This window comes from Pogona vitticeps, chromosome 1, assembly GCF_051106095.1.
Source record: "Pogona vitticeps strain Pit_001003342236 chromosome 1, PviZW2.1, whole genome shotgun sequence".
NCBI lineage: Eukaryota > Metazoa > Chordata > Lepidosauria > Squamata > Agamidae > Pogona > Pogona vitticeps.
The window spans coordinates 281,022,608-281,046,610 of NC_135783.1; the positions used below are offsets into that span (position 1 = coordinate 281,022,608).

Genomic DNA, 24,003 nt, shown 5'->3' on the forward strand with positions numbered 1-24,003 from the left:
GATCTAGTCCGGAGATAGACACCTTCGGCTGCAGTTCCAAAGGCATGCTTCAGCATGACAGCAAAAAAGATCCCAAAAAGGGTTGGTGCAAGGACACAGCCCTGCTTCACTCCGCTTCGGATGTCAAAGGGATCTGATGTTGAGCCGTCAAAAACTACAGTGCCTTTCATTCCCTCATGGAAGGATCTGATGATGTTAAGGAGACGAGGTGGACATCCGATCTTGGGAAGTATTTTAAAAAGACCATCCCTGCTAACCAAGTCAAATGCTTTTGTGAGGTCTATGAAGGCCACTAAGAGTGGCTGTTGTTGTTCCCTGCATTTATCCTGCAACTGTCGGAGGGAGAATATTATGTCAGTGGTGGATCTATTAGCTCGAAATCCACACTGTGATTCTGGATAGACTCTGTCTGCAAGCACCTGGAGCCTCTTCAGCACAACACGGGCAAGCAGCTTCCCTACAACGCTAAGAAGAGAGATGCCACGGTAGTTATTGCAGTCGCCCCTGTCTCCTTTGTTCTTGTACAATGTGACGATGTTTGCATCCTTCATGTCCTGTGGTACTCCACCTTCCCTCCAGCAGAGACAAAAGACTTCATACAGTTCGGTGGTGATGATCTCCTTACAGCATTTCAGCACTTCAACAGGGATGTTGTCCCTTCCAGGTGCCTTGCCGGAGGCGAGGGAATCCAGGGCCGCATTTATTTCTGCTAAGGTTGGTTCACTGTCCAGCTCTTCCAAGACAGGCAGGCACTCAATGTTATTTAATGCTTCTTCTGTTACTACATTCTGTCTGGAATATAGCTCAGAGTAGTGCTGCACCCAGCGTTCCATCTGCTGTGCTCGGTCCTGGATGATCACACTAGTAGCAGACTTCAAGGGAGCAGATTTCTTCTGTATTGGACCTAAGGCCTGCTTGATACCATCATACATTCCTTTGATGTTACCTGTGTCTGCTGCTATCTGTATCCGAGAGCAGAGCTGAAGCCAATAATCATTGGAGCATCTCCTGGCAGCCTGTTGGACTTGGCTACGAGCAGCTCAAAGAGCTTGCAAGTTGTACTCGCTAGGACAGGTTTTGTATGCTGCTAGAGCTCTTCTCTTATCCTCGATGGCTGGCATTAACTCCTCCAAATGGGCTTCAAACCAGTCAGCCATCTTTTTGGTCTTCTTACCAAATGTGGACAAGGCGGTGTTATACACAGCATTCTTGAAATGTTCCAATCTCTATACCATTTAAATTATCATTGTTTACATAATTTGATATATCATTTCCTGAAACTCTTAGCAACTAAGTATTAAGAAAAACATTCTAAAGTATTTATGAGTACCCAGATTTTTTTGGGGGGGGGGACATGTAATCTGCATAATTATACTTACTTAGTTGCTTACCTACTTATGAGAAATACACTTTACACTGACTTCTGGAATATCTGACAAAACTTTAATAACATTGGAAATGTGCTTCTGTGTGAGTCGTCTAACGGCACAATCCTTTGGCCTAGAGACACACAGTTTTAGGCAGGATACAGTGGACCAATTCCTGGCCTTGCAAGCTATCCTGAGAGGGAGGATATGCCTCCTCTGCTCTGTTGGATTCACAGTCCAGGCTGCGTGGCCAGTCCCAGTGGCTGAGAGCCTTTTGGTGGGCTGGCTCATAACTACCACTTTCTAACAACTGGAAACTGTTGAGGAAGTAGATACATGTCCTAACAAGCCTTGAAGCATAGGCACAAGAATGGGAAAACTGTTTCCTGGGATCTTGAGTTTTGTTACTCCATCTCTGAGGGGGGATTGAATTCCTGTAGGGCATATGGGCAGAAAGTTCTATCCCTCCTCACTGATGAATTCCCTTATAAACAAGATCAACTCTCTCTAAATGTCTTCTAGTGTGGAGAGAGAGGAGGAGGAGGAATCCTTACAGTCTGAGTGGATTGCTAGCCCTTTTCTGGGCATAGCCGCTAAGGGGCATTCTTTGTTAGTGCGTCAATAGAGTTTCAGGTTGAATGCCATTGTCTCTCTTTTTACCCCCTTAATTTCATGGCAGTGAATTGTTTCTCAGAGGATCTACCCTCTCTGCTCTGCTGAAGGTGTGTTGCAATTTATTTCAGCGGTGTTGCTGGATGTCCTGTTCTTCAGGTTCTCCGACTGGACCAGGTGCACCAGAAAAATAGTGGTGGCCATGTGGTTGCAGATTCTCACCAGCACTGGGGAAAGGGAGGCAGCTTCCAGGCATGCCTCTCTCTGGCCATGCTGATCCTTCTTCTTTCAAGGTTCATCTCTCCTATTAACTTATTAACTTTCTTTTTTCACTTCACTTCACTTCATTTCTTTCTTTCTTTCTTAGTTCAGCATGCAAGCACAAACCTTAAGCTGCCTTTTTGCCAAAAGCTATTCAATTCTGCAGTGTTCCAGATCAGTCTTTGCACACTAACAAAATCTCAATGTTAGCGTCACAAAATCAATTAAAAAAGGAATTAAATTGGCAATAGGCATCTCATCTCTTCAGGAAGGCTTTTAACAATTCCCTGAAACCCATTTCAGCAAATAATTTTAATCTTTTCCATGTTATAATGTTTTAATCTTTTAATTTAATTTTTAGATCATATATTGTTTAATTTACCTTTTAATATTTAACTTATTGTGTTTTTAAATTGTGTGAATTTTAATGTTGTGAGCTGCTTTTGGGTCCTTTGTTGGGAAAAATGCAGCATATAAATAAAACTAATAATAATAAAACCAAACTGAAACTAAAACTAGTAATACTAGTACTAGTACTAGTACTAGTACTACTACTACTACCACCACCACCACCAGCAGCAGCAGTAGCAGCAGCAGTAGTAGTAGTAGTAGTAGTGGGGAGGTCCATCATTCTTCAACAGCAAATATAAAGCCTTTCTTCTGCCCCTGAGGAGACATGGACGCCCAAGCTGCAGACCACACTCTTTGTGGTGAGAGTCCCCCCCCAAAAAAGAGAGGGAGCTTCCCAAACCACTGATAGGAGGGGCACCCTCCTCTCAAACAGGCAATTAGATGTAGATCCTCACTTGCCTATTCCTTGCAGGTGAGAGTGACAAAATACAATGTCCTTCCTTTCACTGGAAGGGATGGGTAGGAATCTCCTGGCACTCTCCGCTGAGGTCTTGCACGGGTAAGAATGATATTTGGTGCAAAAATTACCATTTTTGTGCACAGCTAAACAATTCACACAATTGTGCATTGCCCCAAAGTTGGACGATTTTAAACTAAAAATTTCAAGCCCTGGATGGGTTGTTTGTATTGTATGTTTCTTAAAAAGCCATTCATTTAACTTTGCTGTGCATATGTACACGCGCTCATAATCTCAAGATTAGACCACTGTAATGCGCTCTACGTGGGGCTTCCTTTGAGGCTGCTGCAGAAATTACAGGTGGTGCAGAATGCGGCGGCCAGATTACTCAGTGGAGTGAAAAATTTCCAACATATTTCGCCCACTCTGGCCGCATTGCATTGGCTGCCCATCAAGTTCCGCATCGACTTCAAAGTGTTAACGCTTACGTATAAAGCCCTAAACGGTTTAGGGCCTCGATACCTGGCGGAACGCCTACTCCCACCAAGTTCTACCCAGGTCACACGGGCGAGCCAGGAGGTGAGACTGAGGAGCTTAACGCCGAGGGAGGCCCGAAAAGAGAAAACAAGAAATAGGGCCTTCTCGGCGGTGGCTCCTCGCCTTTGGAATAACTTACCTCCTGGCATTCGCGGAGCTCCCTCGCTGGGCACCTTTAAGAACCTATTAAAGACTTGGATGTTTCGGCAGGCCTTCTCTCCAGATTACTTTTGATTTTCTTCTCTCCTTTATTGTTTCCCTATTTTTAATTGTTGTTGTAATTATGCTGTTTTATGTTATTGTATTTTATCTCTGTTGTTGGCCGCCTAGAGTAGTCCACCACGATTAGATAGGCGGAATATAAATTAAATAAATAATAATAATAATAATATGCTTTGTTCCCAAACAGAAAAGACACTAAAGACATTTTATCCCTGTGGAGGTTAATATCCTCCCCCAACCTGGCTGGTTGAGAAACCACACTCTTAAGTATATGTAATATATACTTCATACAACCTTTTTCAGCCGAACACAAATACCTCCTTAATGTGAAACCTGTGCTGTTCCACTGGGCTATGGTTTTTTGTAGTACACAGAGTTCTAGTACACAGGGCCCGGTCGGCAGATTGACACCTGAACAATAATAACCACTTCCATGGTGGCTAAGAGGTCAAGGAACTGCTCTACGGAAGGGTTCTGCCTGTTCACCTTTTTCCATTTCTGAAATGATTATTTCTTAATTCAATAATTCCTCCTGGCAGGCTTCAAGCCTCCTGGCTTATCTGTTTCTCATCTGAGAACTTGTGGTGAAACTATGAAAGCAGGTCCTGCTGCAAACATGGAAAATGTCACATTTTTGAACTACAACTCCTGGAGTTATGATCCAAGAAAGTGAAAATGCTCCTTTTATACAGTGGCTTCTATTGTCACTTAATTCTTAAATCCTCCATGGAATAAAGCTCCTTCTCCTCACAGAAGCATGTCTCTCCAGGGAAAGCTGCCATTGTTAAAATGCAGTTCCTCAAGAGTGAAACAAGCAAGAACAAAAAGTGGACTGTAGAAGATGGGAGTGGAGAGGGGTGTATGAAGTGACAAAATTCTGTATGCTGGTATTCTTGGTGACTCTCAGTTTCTAAACACTTCGGAGAAAGTACCCTGACTCATGCAATGAAATGTCCTGCAGCACTCTCATATGTCGTATTGTGCGGGGGATAGACAACATTGTCATGTGTCTTCTAGTTACCATGCATAGGTAAGTTTCATCTATGGCTGTCAATGCCCCACAGCTTAGGAAGAGTGGCAGAGTTGCCATAGATACTGAGAACACAGCTTGCAATGTGTTCAATTTGTGCTTTTTAAAATGTCATTTCCCTACTTACAACTTTGTGCAGAGAACACCTGAAAGGATCTGCCAACAAGGTGGGGCCACAGGATTAATGTTTTGTTTGACTTGCACATATTAGAGAAAAACCACAAAGTGAACAGGGAAGAGAACCTAAACATAATTCCAACTGTGGCTCCACAGTTTCTCTTTGATTAGGGACAAATATTCAGGCTTGTGTGCTCCCTCAGGCCATACACCTCTAGAAATAAGGTTGCCACAACTGGTCTCTAGCCCTGCTCCACTATAATGCCACTGGGAGATATGTTGCATAGCAGACCACAATGTATGTATGTATGTATGTACAGTTTGTATGTATGTGTTTAATTTGTATCCCATCTTCTTCCATGTTGAAGGACTAAAGGCAGCTTTGAAAGGCTTACTTACAAGTAGTACTGTTAGGAAACAAACAAGCAAACACAAGACAAGCAGCTGCACTGGCATAGTGTGGAAACATTAAAGGCTATGCCAGCTACTGGACAAGTGGCAGATAACTTGGATCAAGGGTAGGAACAAGGGGCTCTACACAAATTTTTGCACAACAACTCCTATTATTTCTGTGCATTATCCACAATAGCTGCTGGGGTAGAAGAGCATTGGAGGCCAGATCTAACCGGTAAGTAGACTCAAAGGCTTCATGGAAAAGATAGGTTTTGACAAAGGTTTTGAAGAAAGCGAAGAGACATGGCATCATGAAAAGTTATATAAGGCTGTTCCAAGCATACAGAGCACTAATAAGGTAAAGATAAAGGTTTCCCTTTACAATTAAGTCCTGTCATGTCCAACTTTATTGGCTGGCACTCATCCCCATTTGTAATCCGAAGAGCTGGCGCTTGTCCATAGGCACTTTCTCTGGTCCCTTGGCTGGCATGACTAGACATGGAATGCCGTTACCCTCCCACCAAAGTGATACCTACTCATCTAGTTGCATTTGCATGCTTTTGAACTGCTAGGTTGGCAGGAGCTGAGACAAGCAATGGGAATTCATCCCGTCGCACAGATCTGAACTGCCGACCTTTCGATCAACAGCCCAGTGGCTCAGCAGTTTAACCCGCAGAGCCACCCAAGCCCCTAATATGAAATCAGAGTATAACCATGATGGTACAGGGTATGGAAGCCAAGCTCACTCAGGAGTGGTTGAGGGAGCTGGGTATCTTTAACCTGGAAATAAAGAGTCCAAATTACCATTTTCAGACATCTGAGGGCTTACGCATTGGAGATAAAGCAAATTTTGTCTTTTGCTGCTCCAGCGGTAGGATTGAACCATTTGAAGAAAAGTACAAGAAAGAAGATTGTGAACAATGCGAACAAGTTCCTTATGGTAACAGCAGTGAAAGAGACTGCCTTGGTAGGAGGTAGATTCTACTTTGTTATAACTTTTTAAACAGAAGCTAAATAACCATATGTCAGGTTTTCTTGAACCAGCAGGAAGTTGAACTAGATGATCCCTAGGGTCTCTTCCATGGAATTATATGATTCTATTACAATCTGTTTTTTCCTCTCTTTTCCTAAAAGAACCCTGATTTTAGAGCTTACAAGTCAGAAATTATCAGTGTCATGTTGCCTGCAGTCCACTGCAGATTCAAGAACTTATCATTTTGGCTAGAACCTATTAATACAATCCATCTGTTTGCAAGCAACTTTAATCAAGTCTTAAGTCTATTAATATAGATCTTCCTCTTCAGTCTGTTACTGTGATTATTAGAGATTAAGTTCAGCTGACTATCCTTCATGTCCATAAAAGAAGTGTTCTCTAAACAGGGATGTTCTTTATGCAGTCTTTCTTTAGTCATTTGGTGTGTTTTTCCCTTACTATCTCTTGTGGGGAGATACACAGAAAAATATTTTGAGGCTATTCTCTAATCAAGAAAAATCTCAGCTTAAAGGGATGGGCTACCAGAATTTGTTATGCTGCTTCCACATAACCAATGTAATCTGAATAAAAGTGGTGATTGGGGGGGGGGGCTATTTCTGCAAATGGTCTTCCATCTCAATTTTATGGCCAATATGAAATGAATGTGGTCCTATTATTTCTTGACTCCTAAATCAATCTTTGAAACATACTGCCCTTACTGATTAAACTTCTTCCCTAATCTATATATTATTTGTACATCAGTCTACTGTATGTGGGGAACATCTGCTGGTTCTCAGAATAAGTCCCAGAATAAGCACAATGGACACTTTGGACACCTTTTACGTAAGTGTGATTTGTATTTAATACCTGGCCATAACCTGAAATGCTGTTTCATAATAATAGGATTATTAATAATAAGATTATTTCATGATTATATTATTTTTCAAAAATAATGTGTCAGCATTAGTGTAGTCTTTTTTTAGATGACTCATTACTCTTAGAGTAACATATTAGTAAAAAAAATAGAAAACATCCTTTTAATGTCTTGTAGATAACATTACTCATTAGCCACCCCCACACCATTAGTACTCGCAACGTGTTAATTTTAAGGTTTGGGTGTTTCCAGTTTCTTCAGACGTTAGAATGCAGCAAATGTAGGTGCTTCTACATGAAGGCTGTTACTTCAATGAAGGTGAAGTTGTGAAAATGAAAGTAAAAGTGAAGAGCTTGCAGAACTGATGCCAAAGGGGGACATGTAAAAAAACCAGTTATGCCTGGGGATGAGTGCTAATGCTGTTGGTCTGGAGCTCTTACTGGCTTATATGCAGATCCCCATCTCCAGCACAGTCAGGAAGACAGCTTCTGTCTATACTTTTGACAGCAAGGAGACAGGGAAAAATATGTTTCAATGTTGCTTATCAAGGTTTCATGCAGGCAAAGAGCACTTAGTGAATACAGACGAGAAACAGTGTTCTATTTTTCGATAGGTTTTGTCCATCCTTAACCAAAAAGCTGGGATGTAATTATTTATACAAAGAAATAACTTGCTCTAGGACAATAACTAGGAAGTAAACAGTGAAAGCATGATAGTTTCAGATCTACTCTCTACCTAGTAATTGTCTTCTAAAATAGGAGGTTAAATTCAGTCATTTATTTAAAGTGCCATCCTATAAATTTCTACTAAGTAGCAAATCCTGTTGCATTCACTGGAAATTACTCTCAGGTACTTGTGTCTAGAATTGCATCCTGCTTTTTTTTTGATAATATCACTCTTGGGTATATTTCTTATTTTAATGGTATCCTGGTATAATTAATAATGGTATAATTATTTTAAGCTGCTTCTCTGTGGGAAATTTTAAGTAGTGCGTATTTACATTTGCTTATGTATTGATTATTTCATTGAAGAAATACTTCAGGGTAACAATTCTACATCCATTAACTTAAATCATCTACCACAAATTGGTATTATTGTAATATGCTATTATTCCTGAAGGATACCATCCAAATGCATCTGGAGAGTATAAAACCATTTATTCAAGTGTTTATTGGAACTGAATCAGAACAGAACAGCATTCACCTTTGTTCAAGGTGGTAGAAAACTGGAACTGAACCAACTAATCTACATATTCTCTCTCTCTCTCCCGTCTGAAAATGAGGAGTGGGAGATACGATAGTTCAAAAATATTTGATGAGAAAAGACTGACCTTTTACCCTGTCCCCTTTGTACAAATTAATTTCCCCTTCTCCTTGTGGCTGATATGGCTTCACAACGATAAATAGTCTTCCAGGTACAGCGCTGTAAAGTTTGCGCTTGGGACCCTGATAATCCAAGGCAGATACAGTATCCTTGTTGGCACTGGGGTTATAACTGGCACTAGAAAGGGAGCAAAATAAAATAGCATTAGTTTACAGTTTGGACTAGGTTACAGTTATTTTCCACTTCACAATATAAGGCCACACCAACCAGATTGCTACGGTAGCAAAGAAGTATCACTCATATGCAGATCGCTCAAGGCCACACAAGCTGGCACCACTTGCAGGATGCACAGTAGAGAATCAAACTCCCAACTCCACAGCCAGATACCTAAACCACTGAGCTATCTGAGCAGTCATAGTCTCTTAACATTCAAATAAATGTCTAGCTAGAAAAGGTCAATACAAATGCAAGAGTAGGTGATATGTTTATTAGAGCACCTTAAAAAATCAAGCAAACAACAGACAGCTAGCTTTCCATTATAATTCATCTTCCTCAGGCTATGCACCAACGGGTAGTTCAGAAAACTATATATACTACTTTACTGCAAACAAAAAAGGTATTACATACTACATGTCTCCAATCCACTGATTCAATAAAATGACACACACGCATGTAATTTTGGCACATATAGCACTTAAGCCTAAATGATCAACTATTTTTCAAGACTAAAAACAGAGATGTACAAGAAAGACAAATTGAGTTCCTGAAGCGACTGTTTTAACCTGCTTGAAACTGGCAAGGAGAGGCTTCTGATCTTGGGTCTTTATTTCCTTGCCCCCTATGCTACTTTTACCCCCTTGAGATTTCAAAGGTATGTGTCAATTTGGAAAAAAGCAGCATGAGGACAAATGTTTTTATGGGAGATGAGTTAAGCACCTCCCCTTACTCCTCCACTCAAAGATGCAGTCAGCCATTTTTGCAATCTAAACCATTGGCATGTTTTTTCTCTATGTGAAACATTATTCTGTAAACAATAAAAAAGACTGGGACACATGTAAAACATGATTGACTGTATAACATAGACTGTATATCATGCAGGAAGCAAATGGTTTAAGACACTGTACTTTGAAGTCCTTTATGAATGTGTTTCTTTCCACTGGTCCCATTACCTCCTGGCAAATAGAAGGGGAAGATATGGAAGCAGTGACAGATTTTACTTTCTTGGGCTCCATTATCACTGCAGATGGTGACAGCAGCCCCGAAATTAAAAGACACATGCTTCTTGGGAGGAAAGCGATGACAAACCTAGACAGCATCTTAAAAAGCAGAGACATCACCTTGCCAACAAAAGTCCGCATAGTCAAAGCTATGGTTTTTCCTGTAGTGATGTATGGAAGTGAGAGCTGGACCATAAAGAAAGCTGACCGCCAAAGAATTGATACTTTTGAATTGTGGTGCTGGAGGAGGTTCTTGAGAGTCCCCTGGACTGCAAGGACAACAAACTTATCCATTCTAAAGGAAATCAACCCAGAGTGCTCACTGGAAGGACAGATCCTGAAGCTGAGGCTCCAATACTTTGGCCATGTCATGAGAAAAGAAGACTCTCTGGAAAAGATCCTAATGTTGGGAAAGTGTGAAGGCAAGAGGAGAAGGAGACGACAGAGGATGAGATGTTTGGACAGTGTCATCAAAGCTACCAACATGAATTTGACCCCACTCCGAGAGGGAGTGGAAGACAGGAGGGCCTGGCATGCTCTGGTCCATGGGTGCTCACTGGACCAGAAGAGTCGGACACGACTAAATGACTAAACAACAATAAAATTTTAGTGTCTACGTGCTCCGTATATTTTTAAAGCCATTACTGAATGCTGCCCTTTGTAGCTTGCTATTTTTCTGTTTATCATTTCCAGATTTTGTTTTCCTTTATTGAAAATAATAATGTGTGAGTTGCACTACACACCCTGATAATGTCTTATTTCGGTTACACAGTGTAAAACAGCAGGTGACAGGATTTGGAATATCATGATTACAACAACTAGTATGTATGTGTAGTCATTACAGAATTCATCTAGAGAGTAAATAAATGTAGAACATTTGGACCCATCATCTAATACATTACCACTGTTTGTTTGCCCTAATAATAATTGACACAGGAGGCGACTTTCAAGCATGAAGAATTAAATGCACTTTGTAACACACAGAGAATATCAATAGATAACGCTGAAGCTTAAAGAAGTTGTGAGGGGCAGATTTTAGTCATTTGCAGGTGTACTTTTATGCTATTGATGTTTTTTTCTGCTGAAGGAGAATATGTACTTAGTGAATGTCTAACTTCATGTGCAAGTATTTACCGTTTATAATTAAGTAAAATAAAAACAAAGATGTAAGAATCCTTTAAATGGACTAGCAATTATAAAGGCCAATAAATAAATAAATTTAAGAATTCTGTGGACTGAAATGAAAAGACAAACTTATTTGCTGTTGAATTACTGTGTTTTATGATGTACTGATGCTACACATGATATGCAGCACCCTAAGACATAATTTTTTAGCTGCAGGGCTCAAGTATATATGGGGAGATAGTAAAGGTTTACTTTGGGCTGGGAAGTCCAGAAGTCCCGAACCTGATCTACAAACTTTCAGTTTAAATACCTTGAAGATCTTGGAATTTACTGGTGTCAGACGTCCTTCAATGAATGCAGATCACAACTATTTAATATTGTTCTTGAGAGGCGTAATAAGGCTAAATTATCAATCATACTTGGAGAGCCACACTAATGTTTTTATCTGAAGATGAGGGCAGGTGATACCTTTATTGATAGTAATTGCGTAGGATCAAGTTAATTCTGAATTAGGATGACCCTTTTCTGGGTTTTCTAGGTAGAAACCACAAATGGTTTATTGTTCCCTTCTTGTGGGGTTAACCTGGGGTTGTACAGCTTGCCTTGGGCCATATAGGCTAGCTCTTCTTTCAGGAGGCATAGTAGAGAACTGAAGTCCTAACCTCTGGCTCCGCAGCCAGACAGCTTTAATATATCACTGAACTATCATAAACAGAAACTTGCTTTCAGTTCCTACCGAAGTCTTCATCACACTAACCATTACAGAGCTGGGACTGGTGCAGAAGAAACATAGGAGTTCCAATAAATCATTGGTAGAGAAACATGCCATATTTCTCCATTTAAAGCCTATGTTTCTTCTGCATCATGCCCAGTTCTATAATACACTTAACAGCTGACAAGGACAGTATTTGCAGCCATGCAAAGACAATTATCATCACCCAAGGAGGAAGGCGAAACGGTGGAAAACATATTCTTCCAGCCATTAGATAATATGTCTAATTTGTCTGCTTATTTACTTATGTCAACTAAATTTTATTCCAACGTCACTGATATGAGATTTGTCATGTTTCTATGTGGCCTTATTACCAGCCAAAAAAGAACTATGTGTTTTGATGTAAAGCAATGGGGGGGGGGGGTTGAGTGACTGGCAGCTCTTGATTTAAGATTTGGAGAGGCATTCTAATCTGCATTTTAGAAAATCTGAAAACTGCCCCTCTGAACTGATGCTGCAGCCCCCATTTTGGAACTTGCTTTACACAGAGGAACCTAGCACATATATCTGGCCATGGTATTTGGAATTTGTTTCTTCTACATCACCCCAAGCTCTGTAAATGCCCTGTCTGCCATGCAAGAATCACAAGCTAGCTTCTGCCTGCAAAATTTTAGTATTCTAATAAAGGTGCCACCCACCTTTGTTTTTGGGCTATGTACCAGGACCACATGGATTTTTCTTCTTTCTTTCCTAACAGACACTGAACTTTTATGGAAAGTAGAAATGAATTTTATAGACAGGATTTACAGACAATTTTGTAAGCAAATAAGATGAAAATTGGTTTTCCAATTTACAGAATAGCTGACGCTCAGCCATTCCACCACAGATGTCCATAGGTAGACATGGAAATACTTTGCCATACAGTAAGCCAGGATCAGGTTTGAGGAAGTTCTGGGTAAGCATGACCCTTGCCTGTGGTTATGCTCTGGATTAGATTTTCCGTGAAATGTGGTCCCCCAAAAGCACCTTTTCTAAGCTCTGCCCTGTAATATCTCCAGTGATGAGCTGGTGTTGCATGAGCAAGCTTACTAGGAGATATTGTGGAGGGTGTGTATGGGGGGGGGGGTGAGTGCTGCAGAGGGTATTGGCAAGCAGCTCAATACTCAGATCACTAAGTGAAGTGGCGGCAGCAGCCATTGCCTTCTTAAATTACCCAGAAAACATACCAGGAATGTGCATCAGTCAGTATACACACTGGAATGCATTTGCATATCGGTTTAAAGAGAGCCCACACTCCTGTACTTTCAAGTACAGCTTCCAAAGCAGAACATCAAAACAGAAGTCCTTAACTTTGAACAGAAGGATATGTAAGCATCAATGCAGAGAGTTTGCTAAGAATAGCACTTTTTACTCCAGTATTTTACAACTATTTGACCTGAGGGATAGAGAATGCTACAGCACCATTGCTTTCTGATGAGAATTTATATTCTTAAGGACACAGTTTAGGTTTCTGAGTCAAGTGAATTTTTCAGGTGACCCTCTTATCCCACCCTCACTTCATGCCTCGGAGCTTTTGAAAGTTATTAAAAAAGAAAGAAACTTGGATGGGGACATGAGGACTATCAAGGGAAAGAAGTGCATTTTCATTAAGTACCTGTGACAAATAGTGAGAAAGCTTAGTAGTTCGTGTAACATTTTCCAGGAAAGTTCGAACAAAATAATTCAGTGCTAAAGTGAAACAAGGAATTCACCACTAACTTTGTTCAAGATGATACTGAATAAAACACATATATCAAATATTGAAAACTACATATAGAATAGATTATCTCCCCAGACTTCAAGTATGCTGCCTAGTCATCAAGAGTAGATTCTAAGAACCATTGTCATGAAAAGAAAAAAAAACCACACGTAATCTTGCAGAATGAAAACCAACTGCTATAGCTGACACTGATAAATTAGCTATATAAAAATCTACAGATTAGAACAGGCAGCAAAGGAAAATATATATACAAGAATGCTGGGAGATGCAGAGAAGTTAATTTATATGTAGACTAGCAATTGTAATTAATATTTACACACAACAACAACATTCAACAATAAATGATGGAATATTGAAATGTCACCCGATGTGCCGGTGTTGTCGTTTTGCATCCTCTCCTAACCGATTTAATGACGGTGAGCGGCTCCGAGAGGATGGCGTGTAGCTCCCAACAGTTTTCACAGTTCCATTAGGATTATTCTGCATCTGTTGGAGTAGGTGAGGTGAAAGGCTACGGTGTGAAGAAGCTAAAGAAGAGGCTGACCAGTCAGGAACGTTGATAGGCAGATTGTTATCACTGTTGGAACGAAGCAAGACACGAGGTGTTGCCAAGGTGCTCTGGGGCCTCCGTCTTCTATTTGAGTAGGTAGGAGCCTCTCTAAATGGCACTGAATTGAAGAGGAGAAAAAGTGCAACATCATTCATTGGTAAGACCATCCGATGTTTGCCAAATTCATCAGCCCGCACAAACCCCCGCCCCATCAATATGTGATGTTTTTTCAATTCAATATTTGAAAAACAGAGCAACTATGGCTGATTGCTTAATCAAGATCAGCACTAGAAAAATACTTAAACTGCAATTAAAATCAAAGATAATTTTCAAATAAAAGCACTGAATTAATAAGCAAGTAAGTTCCATATTACTGAAAACCTGAGTAACATTGTATCCACTGTACAAGTCTAGAATTGGAGACTGGCATTTAACAGTGAACACTGACCGATTCATTAACCATAAGCAATTGCTAGAATTCATCAATCTTGTAAAAACATTATGAAAAGTTTCAGTATAATCACAACAGATTTTTCTACACACCAAAAGCTAGAGCCTCTTTTCCTTTTTTTTCCCTTTCTACCTTTGAACATGTTCAGAAATTTTCGTTATCCTAAACATGAAACTAAAAGACTATGCCTTCTTCTCCGGTTTGATGTAGGAATCATAACAGAGAAATAGTGATCTCCCCACACTACCATGTCCCCAAAAGATATAGGAGCTGTAAATACTGTACTGGCATCAGTGAACAATTCTAGATGCTGCTAAGCCTAGCTCTGGACCATTCTAATGGAACTAAAAAATTATTATCATATTCAACATTCAGTATTTGGCTGGATTCATCACTACATGTAGGATAATAAGCTTGTTTTATTATTTAAGTAAATATAAGTATATGAAATAAATCAACACTAACATTTAGCATTTTAAAGCAATAAAATCCAATTTTATTACAATAAATGTAGGTTTCCTTTAGTACTAGTCTGTCACTCTATCCACCCGAGTTCAATTCCTCGTTTGGCCAATCAAGTGAGTTCTACTTCTACTTGTTGGAGCTTTTCCCCCTAAGAACACCACCCTGCGCCACCCGATCCTCATTGGCCATGCTCTTATGGGTTGCCACACTGCTGTAAGTAATACAGAGCCATACGTCTGCAGTAAGAGTCTGATGGGTAAGAGTCAACCATCATTTCCCTGCTTGACATTAAATTAATCTTTGCTATCACCATTAGATATTCTTATGCAGCTACATAACAACAGAGAAGAAACAGGAGCTCAAATGATAATTTTGCACCAGGTTTGGGACTCAGTTCAAAAAAGTCACATGGCAGAACCTCATCCTACCCATTACTGGAATCATTTCACCTGAATCAATCAAGTACTGTATTGTGTCAAGACAGTAGCTCTAAAGATCAGGTTACAAGAAAGCATTGTGTTCTATTATTTTATATTAATAAATATAGTTTACTTCCTACTCAGAAAACTCAGAAAAGAAAGTGCCCAGCAGCCAGCAGGGAGAAAGGTACATGGTTCATAATCCAAAAACAGGTACAATTTCTAAAGAGGGAACATTCATGTTTCAGACGTATGTCTTTGTTCATGTTGCAACTTCTCCTCCCAATGTGAATGGGACTTTCAAGGTCGAGTCTTGCTTCTTGTTAGAATGCCAAATAGTGTTATGAAGCAAAGTTTATGACCTAAATTCAGTTTTCTAGTTCCAGTTAGAGTAGACCTACTGGCTGAACAGCTGAATGGTCAAGTCAATACTTATGTAAACTCAAGTGATACAGGGGTCCACTCTAGTTGGCAGTATTGATTAATTTAGGCCTCTGTCCTTATATTTTAACACCATAAAAGTTTTCAGACTTTTCCCTAATTGAGCTATATGTGTATCTAGTTGTAGATTTCCGTTTTTTGTGGAAATAATTTTTTTTTAATTTTCACTAGTGAATGTGCCAATAAGGCTCAAGCATGGTACTCTCTCTCTATGTGTACAGTATTTAAGAAACCCAGTTCCATGGCTATCCATTAAAATATGTTCCAGTTTCTTCAGTGAGACTATATCAGGAACAGTGTTTTGTAAATGTTAACAAACCTAAGTGACTTTAGGAGCAAAATCATTTGAGATGCTGACACCAATTCAAGGAACAGCAAGTACTAAAACTTTCATTTGCCCTATACTTGTGTCCTCACAGACTATGAGAATCTGTGAGAGCACAAGGATCCAGGCAGGTATCCAGCCTAAACTGAACATCCTGCATGGCTTATCTGGGGCAAGGGGCACATACAACACATTAAGTATAACACATAATTTTAATTTGCTGGTGAGGAGTTGAATAAGAATATTTGTTTATTTGTTTATTTGTTTATTACATTTCTATCCCGCCCATCTAGTCATTTCAACTACTCTGGGTGGCATACATCAAACACAACAAAGACAATTAAAATAATATCAACATCCAAAAATAAAATAAATAATTGTTCAAGATGGAAAACAAAAATAAATCAAATAATAGCCAGAGGGGAGGCCTGCCTAAACAGCCATGTTTTTAATTGGCTTTTAAAGACACCCAGCGAAGGGGCCATATGGATCTCTGAAGGTAAGTTGTTCCACAATCGAGGAGCCATGGCCGAGAAGGCCCGGTTTCTTGTTTTTTCCTTCCGGGCCTCTCTCAGCGTTAGGCCCCTCAGTCGCACCTCCAGACTACATCGAGTGAAACAGGTAGACTTTGGTGGGAGAAGGCGTTCCATCAAATAACGAGGACCTAAACTGTTTAGGGCTTTATAAGTAATCATTAAGAGTTTGAAATCGACGTGGAAGTGGGCAGCCAATGCAATGCGGTCAGAGTGGGAGAGATATGGTTTCCTCTGGCCGCCGCATTCTGCACCATTTGAAGTCTCAAAGGTAGTCCCACATAGAGCGCATTATAGTGGTCTAATCTCGAGATTACAAGCGCATGCACCAAAGTGGTGAGAAGACAAAATGTCTTTCAGTTTTGCTCTTAACAAGGACCACACTCATTTTTTTATCATAATAAACACCAGATTTTGACTCATAAACTGAAATCCTGTTCCACAGATCTGAGTGTGTAATGGAGATGACATCAACAGCAGCAAAGAAATTACCACTGATTAAAGGCAAATTGATGCTGATGAAAGGTTTTTCCAGGATGCATACTGCTCATTTACAGTGTGATGAAGTCATGTGCACTAAAAAATATCCAATGGAAACTTTGAATCAGCAGTATTGGCCAACACGGTTGACATCACCATTGCACGCAACAGGATTTCAACTAATATATTGTTATTCTTCTGCTGCAACCTCTAAATCTAGTATCCATTGCATTTTTTCTTCTCTATTATTTGACAACAAATCAACACTTCAAGTGTTGTGAAACTAAGCTCTATGGTGGTACATCACCGATTAGGCTGTAAGAGGAGTAAAAATGACTTGCTGTAAAAAGGTGTGAAGTTTGTTTATTGAACCAAGTAGGCATCATGTGTCTCAAAGGGCTTAGGCCTAAGATTCCTTTCTTTGAGATAATTTGCTATGCCGAATACCTCAGACTGGAAATAATTCATCAAAACAACAAAACTAAGAGTCACTTTGAAAAAAAAATCTGATGTAGTGAAACATCTTTATAGAAAGATAAAGAAAGAGCTAGAATTTAATGTATGTCACCTTTTTACACTACAATTTTCACTAAAAAGCCAAAGTTTTATGCATGGGATATCAAAAGTTCTCACCAGCAGCTGACAGATACATAAATTGACTATTTGCTGTGAAAATTATCTCTCCCTAAGTGACTGAAGTATATGCTGTAATATGGCTCTACATGCAGTAATATGGATCCACTTATTACTGTATGTTGCCTAGTGTTACTAGACAGGGAAGCAGGAGGAACATTCAGAACAGATGACTAAAGATGAACAGTATCCTTCTGATCTGTGCTGAAGCTGTAAGAACTGTCCTAGCATGAGCAAGTGGAGCATGGAAAGCAAAATCTGCTATTTCCAGATATGTTGCTTTATTTCTATAGGTACAGAAGCAATAGGATCATCCACAATAAAAAGGGAAGCAATGAACTTTACCCCACTGGCCTCTGCTGAAGTTTAAGAAATGTCCACAATGAGTGAATGTAGCATGGGAAAAATAATTGGCTGAAGTCTGTAACAGCATTGCTTGCTACCTATTTCTCATACAGTACTTGGCACTTAGGAAAAAAAACCTGCTTCCTGTTTATTTATGTTAATAAATAAATAAATAAATAAATAACTAACTAACTAACTAAATAAATAAATAAATAAATAAATAAATAAATAAATAAATAAATGCTGTAGAAGATCTACCCTCTCTTTCTCAGGCCAATATTAATTGAATGAACTTGGCTGGGCTATTAATTACAGAACTTTTTGGCAGTCACTAATTCATATGGCTGTCGTACGTCTGAAGGGACTTATGACATAGCAACAACATTAATCGAAGGCTGACATTATCTACATTGCTGTTAAAGTACAGTATTATACGACTGTAATGTTGAATGAATGACATGTTAGAATTGTCTGTATTGTTACAATGCATATTTTTGTTCCTGTATCCATCGTCTTGCATTTTAAACCACTTTCAGCACATTGCATGCAAAAGCAGCATATAAATTAAAATAATGATGATGAGTACAGTAGATGGAATTTTCATCCTAGTCAAATCAATGCCAAAACTCATTGATACAATAAACCTGGAGTGCATCTATGAATCACAACTCAGTTACCAAAATTAAATCCAGATCACTTTTATTTATTTATTTATTTATTTTATTTTTTCGATTTTTACCCCGCCTATTTTTACTACGTCTACTCGACTACTTTTGTTCCTCCTTCAAAATTAAATAAATAAATTTTAAATATTCCATGTAGATTATGTTCACAAAATCTTTTAATATACATTTCACTGATTGCCTTATCACCCATTTAACTATATCTGATCTATCTTTCTAAACATTTTATTATATGAGTGGTGTGTTATGCCATCTTTCCAAACAGTATCTCTTGATATTTCAGTTTTTTGTGTTAGAGTCCCCATCCTCCAAATGTTTGTTCTGCCTGATATGAGGTTTCCAATGATGCTTTAAACTGAATCTCAGAGCATGTGGCACATAATATGTAAACTTAATTTGATTCAACTCAAAGGGTTGGATTCAGACCTGACACTGGAGGAAGAGACAGGATGGTAATTCTCTTATATTACTGTTTGCCCACCATGGCCCTCAATATGAACTCTCATGCTGCTCTGGAGCAGTCCTTTAGAATAGTGTGGAAGGTGGTCTCAAAGGCTATAGGGCAAAGGGAGAAATCAGGCAACCTCTTGTTTCCTTCAACAGAAAGCTTCTGTTGAATACCAGTTGTCTCTTTTCATAGCTAGGCATGTCTAGAGTGAACCCTATGGAAGGATCTCTGCTTAAGTACAGAACAAACAAACAAGAGATAAAAATAGCTTAATCCAAGTTCTCCAATTTAACTTGCTAATAGCCTGCAGTCTATATTTGCCCTCCATATGATGACTTCCAAATTTCAGAGGAGCAAGAAACCACACTGAAGCGTTTTTTATATGTTTCAGAACACTTCCTTTCCTCACCATACAGAAAGTGTAAAAGGGCTTTTAATAGTTCCTGGACTAATTTGCAGCTGATGTCATCAAAACATTCTTCTAAAGACTACATTTCCAAAGGGACTGGTTTTGTTTTTTGTTTTTTAAAAAAGTGCAGATGCCATGAATGTTATACAGGAAACCAGTGACACAAATAAGCATCTCCTGCTGTCTTCCTTTTTTCCCATGTCAGTTTGCAAACTGCAGGTGGGCAGATAGCCCCAAACACCTCCTTGCATGTACTAAAACGTATCTGTGGGGTCTGGTTTTTAATAAAAAGAAAAACACTAAGCACTAAAGGATTTATATTTAGTCTCATTTTCAGCTATTTTTCAGAATTAATTGTAGTTGCAAAACTGTTCAATTGAAGAACTACAAGAAGAAACAGCATACTTCCAAGCAATTATCATCCTTTCTGAATTAAATAAGACTATCTCAAAATCTATTGGAATGATTTTTTTCTAAAGTCTTCCATAACAATATAACCAACAGCAACAAAAAATCCCTCACTCTTATTCAATGCATACATTTAAGAATAACACAGCTTTATCTGCAAATTGAACACAAGATTTCTCTAAGATACAGTAAAGCAAACAAGTCATACGTTAGGTCTTACAAGGAGTTTTCTAAATTAACAACTTAACATAAAGGAATTCTGGAAAAGATATGAAAAGAACTTAGTACTGTACAATTATATAGTAACTAAGCAGATTGCCATATCAAGCAAGGAGAAGAATATAGCAGTTCCCAAGCAGCAAGTGTTTTGCATTCAGTGCTTACCTTCTTTCTTTGTTAAGGCATTTAACAAAGACTTCATTTTCCCTTTTGCTTTAGCAGCAATCCCCTCATTATATAACCTCTGTTGAAATGATAGGAGAAGAAAAGCTGCCCAGTCTCTATGTGTTTTAACTGCCTGCACCCTGACATAAGCAGCAGGTTTCCAGGCACTGTATAACTACAAGCGTAGCTGGGCATCCAGCTCCCAGCATTCTGGTGACAAAGCCCACCCCGCATTCTGTCTGTCAGCTGGGAGCCAACTGTGCATAGACTGGAGCTGCTGAAAAAATCCTGCTATCTTTCATAGTATTAGTCATGTGAACACCATCGGCATGGCACCGTCTTTCAAACATTCCCCTGCTTTTGTAACTGAGACATTCATGAGTAAGAAAACAGGGGTGGCTGAAGCAAGGAGAAGCAGTGCAGTCTGAGGAGGGTCAAAATTAGCATCTGGGAGGGGCAAGGGAGCAGCCATTCATCTTGTCTCACAGCAGGTTGAAAGGGAAACATTGGAAGAGGAAAGAGCTGTGGCCCTGGTGAAGCTTAAGCAGCACCCAGATCCAAGATTTATTTGATAGTTTCCAGTAATACTTTCTAGACTACTCTTGTTTGGCATACAATTAACTGCTTCCCAGTTTCATGCCTCTCAGCACATTTGAACAAAATTAGCAGTACAAATACTTCTAAGTACAATTGCTTCTTATTTTTTTCTCCACACCTTGGAAATTTTATTACACTAAAATAAAGAGTATCCTCCCAAATGAATACAAAATGAAATCTTACTGCATAGGTAATAGCTTTCAAATACTTCATTAGGAGGAGAATTTTAAAGGCATGTATCTGAATGTATATGTAAGGTAAAGGTAAAGGTTCCCCTTGACAATTTTTGTCCAGTCGTGTTCGACTCTAGGGGGCGGTGCTCATCCCCGTTTCCAAGCCATAGAGCCAGTGTTTTGTCCAAAGACAATCTTCCATGGTCACATGGCCAGTGCGACTCAGACACGGAACACTGTTACCTTCCCACCGAGGTGGTCCCTATTTATCTACTTGCATTTGCATGCTTTCGAACTGCTAGGTTGGCGGGAGCTGGGACAAGCGATGGGCGCTCACTCCATCGCATGGATTAGATCTTACGACTGCTGGTCTTCTGACCCTGCAGCACAGGCTTCTGCGGTTTAGCCCGCAGCGCCACCACATCCCTTAATGTATATGTAGAAGTTTCTAACTCCCCTATTATAAAACACTTACTTGAAATAGTACTGATTTTAATTAAATTTTATTTCAAATAAGTTTTAAGCTTCAACCTAATAGGTAATGACCAAAAAGAAAGAAAGAAACTGGAAGAAGGCAGTCTTTGACACCCTAAAGCAGTGGTCCCCAACCTTTGGCCTCCAGATGTTCTTGGACTACAACTCCCAGAAGCCTTCACCAGCACCTCTGCTGGCCAGGATTTCTGGGAGTTGAAGTCCAAGAACATCTGGAGGCCCAAGGTTGGGGACCACTGCCCTAAAGGGTACTGAAACTGACACAATTTTGTAACACTGAAAATTCCATAACTACCCTATGCACAATCAAACCCGAGGTCTGATAAAAACAACTGCCCTGAACTTAAATATATTGATTGTTTACTAATAATAGATTTCATACTGCAGCAATGTCTGCTTGTTGTTATCAAGGTATCTACAGATGAAGTCTGGCTGTCTTAGTTGCTAAGAACAACTCCTTCAGAAAGAAGGGGAGGGAGAAGAAATAAACAGAAAAGCCACTGAACGCCTGATTTTACCTTCCTGTGCTTCAGACAAAATAGCAGTGAAGAATTAGCAAGCATAAATAAGTTATGAAAACAATTTAGTATTCGCTGAATACTATAGTCTTTATGTTGCTCTTAATTTTTAATGAAAAAAGGCATCCTCCAAAGCAAGGTGCTTGTAGGTGTGGGGTCTGTTTTAAAATTCTGTGCTGATGCAAAATTCACCAAAATGGTTGCACTAATACCTTTTGTTAGTGGTAAATAGAGCAGAGCAAGAGGAGTTTAGAGAGTAAAATTATACATTAGGATTGTTTGAATTGTAAAAACCATGAATACTTCCTGATTGTTACTAAAATACACATATTACTAAAATACTCTTGTTACTAAAATACACATATCATTCTTATTCTCTGCCTATTCCAACTTAGATGAGACAGCTACTTTTTTTTGGCTTTTTGAGAAAACACAGCTTACATTCATTCAAATATTAGACAAGAAAGAGTGTGTATGTGTGTGATTTTAATCCCTTGGACTATGCACTCCCTGAACATCTAAACATCCTGTAGACTTTTATGAAAGAACTGACTACAAGCGCTGCATGTAAACCTCTATATTGTTGATATATTGTTTATCACACAACTGAGGTAAACAAAGCAACGGGCTTGAATCTGTACTTTCAAATTTAGGTCCTCCCCTGACCTTTCTACCCTAAAGCCACTGCAATTAATACCAGTTACGTAGATGCCTTTACTACCAGCTAGTCCTCCCAATGACGCTTAAGCCCAACAAGACTGGGTAAAAGACACATAAGGAGGTGAAGGGCAAAGAATGAAGCGGGTGATGATAAGAGGGAGAGGAGGGAGGAGAAAAGAAAAGGTACGGGGGAGAACTCTATGCAAAAGACATGTTTTATCTATCTCCTGCAACCTCCCTTCATATATCAAGAGACAAATAGATATAATCTTTGCTTTGCTTTTTACACCCCTCCACAGTCCTTTACATATACATTTCCCTTTTGGGGGGGGTAAGTTGTGCTGGTAAGTTGCTTAAAAAAAGAGATATTTCATCTGAAATGAGACTGTTGAAGTGAAGAAAATTAATGCTAGAAAGGAACTTTTGTGTAAGTGTTGAAGGGATGGACTCTAGGCTCAGCATACTGCCAATTTATTAGGGTTCAAGATGAGGAGGCCAGCTGAGAGTCTGAAGTCTCTTCCACCAACATTATCCAACAACCAAGCAGACAACACAGCTTTACTAACATCATATCATCTCAAGCCCTTTCCCACTTCCTGTTTCTTAAAACATCTTTGCGTGATGAAGGGACTCGGCTCCTGAAAGCTTGGCTTGATTTTTGTGCCTCTTTTATTGGCTTAATAAAGTTATTACCAGAAAATGGCTTTTGGATTTGTCTTAGCACCAACGAAGTTACGCCCCTGCACCCAGGGCAAACTGTGACCTAACCATGTGCTCACAGGCATACCCTGGCAAATGGAGCCTGAAAATCAGCTGAAAGGGATGAGAACTGAGAGTTTGCCTGTAAAAAGACGAAGGGATGAAATGAGGACGAAAAGAATAACTTTCTCTAGAGCAGTGGTTCTTAACCTTTTTGAAAGAAACACCCCCTTGAGCCATTGAGGAAGTTATCATCGCCCCCCTCCCCCGCGGTGATGATATCTTATTTATTTATTTATTTATTTATTTATTTATTTATTTATTTATTTATTTATTTATTTATTTATTTGTTTGTTTGTTTGTTTGTTTGTTTGTTTGTTTGTTTATTTATTTATTTATTTATGACACTTAAATCCAATGACCCCTGAAAACAAAATTAAATTCCAAGAAAATGAAATGCCCCCAAAAAGTAACATTTAATGATTTAGTTGCAAGTGAATTTTAAGATGCAAAAAGAAATATAAAAAGGGCATAAAAACAAATGCAGGAACTAAAAATTT

At 39.2% G+C, this 24,003-nt stretch overlaps 1 protein-coding gene across 11 annotated transcripts in view; it reads right to left on the minus strand.

The window, feature by feature from the left end:
- The window catches only part of SHANK2 (SH3 and multiple ankyrin repeat domains 2), a 498,212-nt gene that overhangs the window by 277,959 nt on the left and 196,250 nt on the right, over positions 1 to 24,003 (minus strand). For 8 of the 11 annotated variants that reach the window (XM_078383277.1, XM_020782848.3, XM_072985922.2 and 5 more), the window contains 2 exons: positions 13,695 to 13,998; positions 8,525 to 8,694 (listed from right to left, as the gene is read on the minus strand). In XM_078383277.1, coding sequence (XP_078239403.1) covers positions 8,525 to 8,694; positions 13,695 to 13,998 — 474 coding nt within the window. Of the gene's footprint in view, positions 1 to 8,524; positions 8,695 to 13,694; positions 13,999 to 20,304; positions 20,729 to 24,003 lie in introns of those variants that run through there. The other 3 variants (XM_078383293.1, XM_078383292.1, XM_072985924.2) reach the window with 1 other exon arrangement.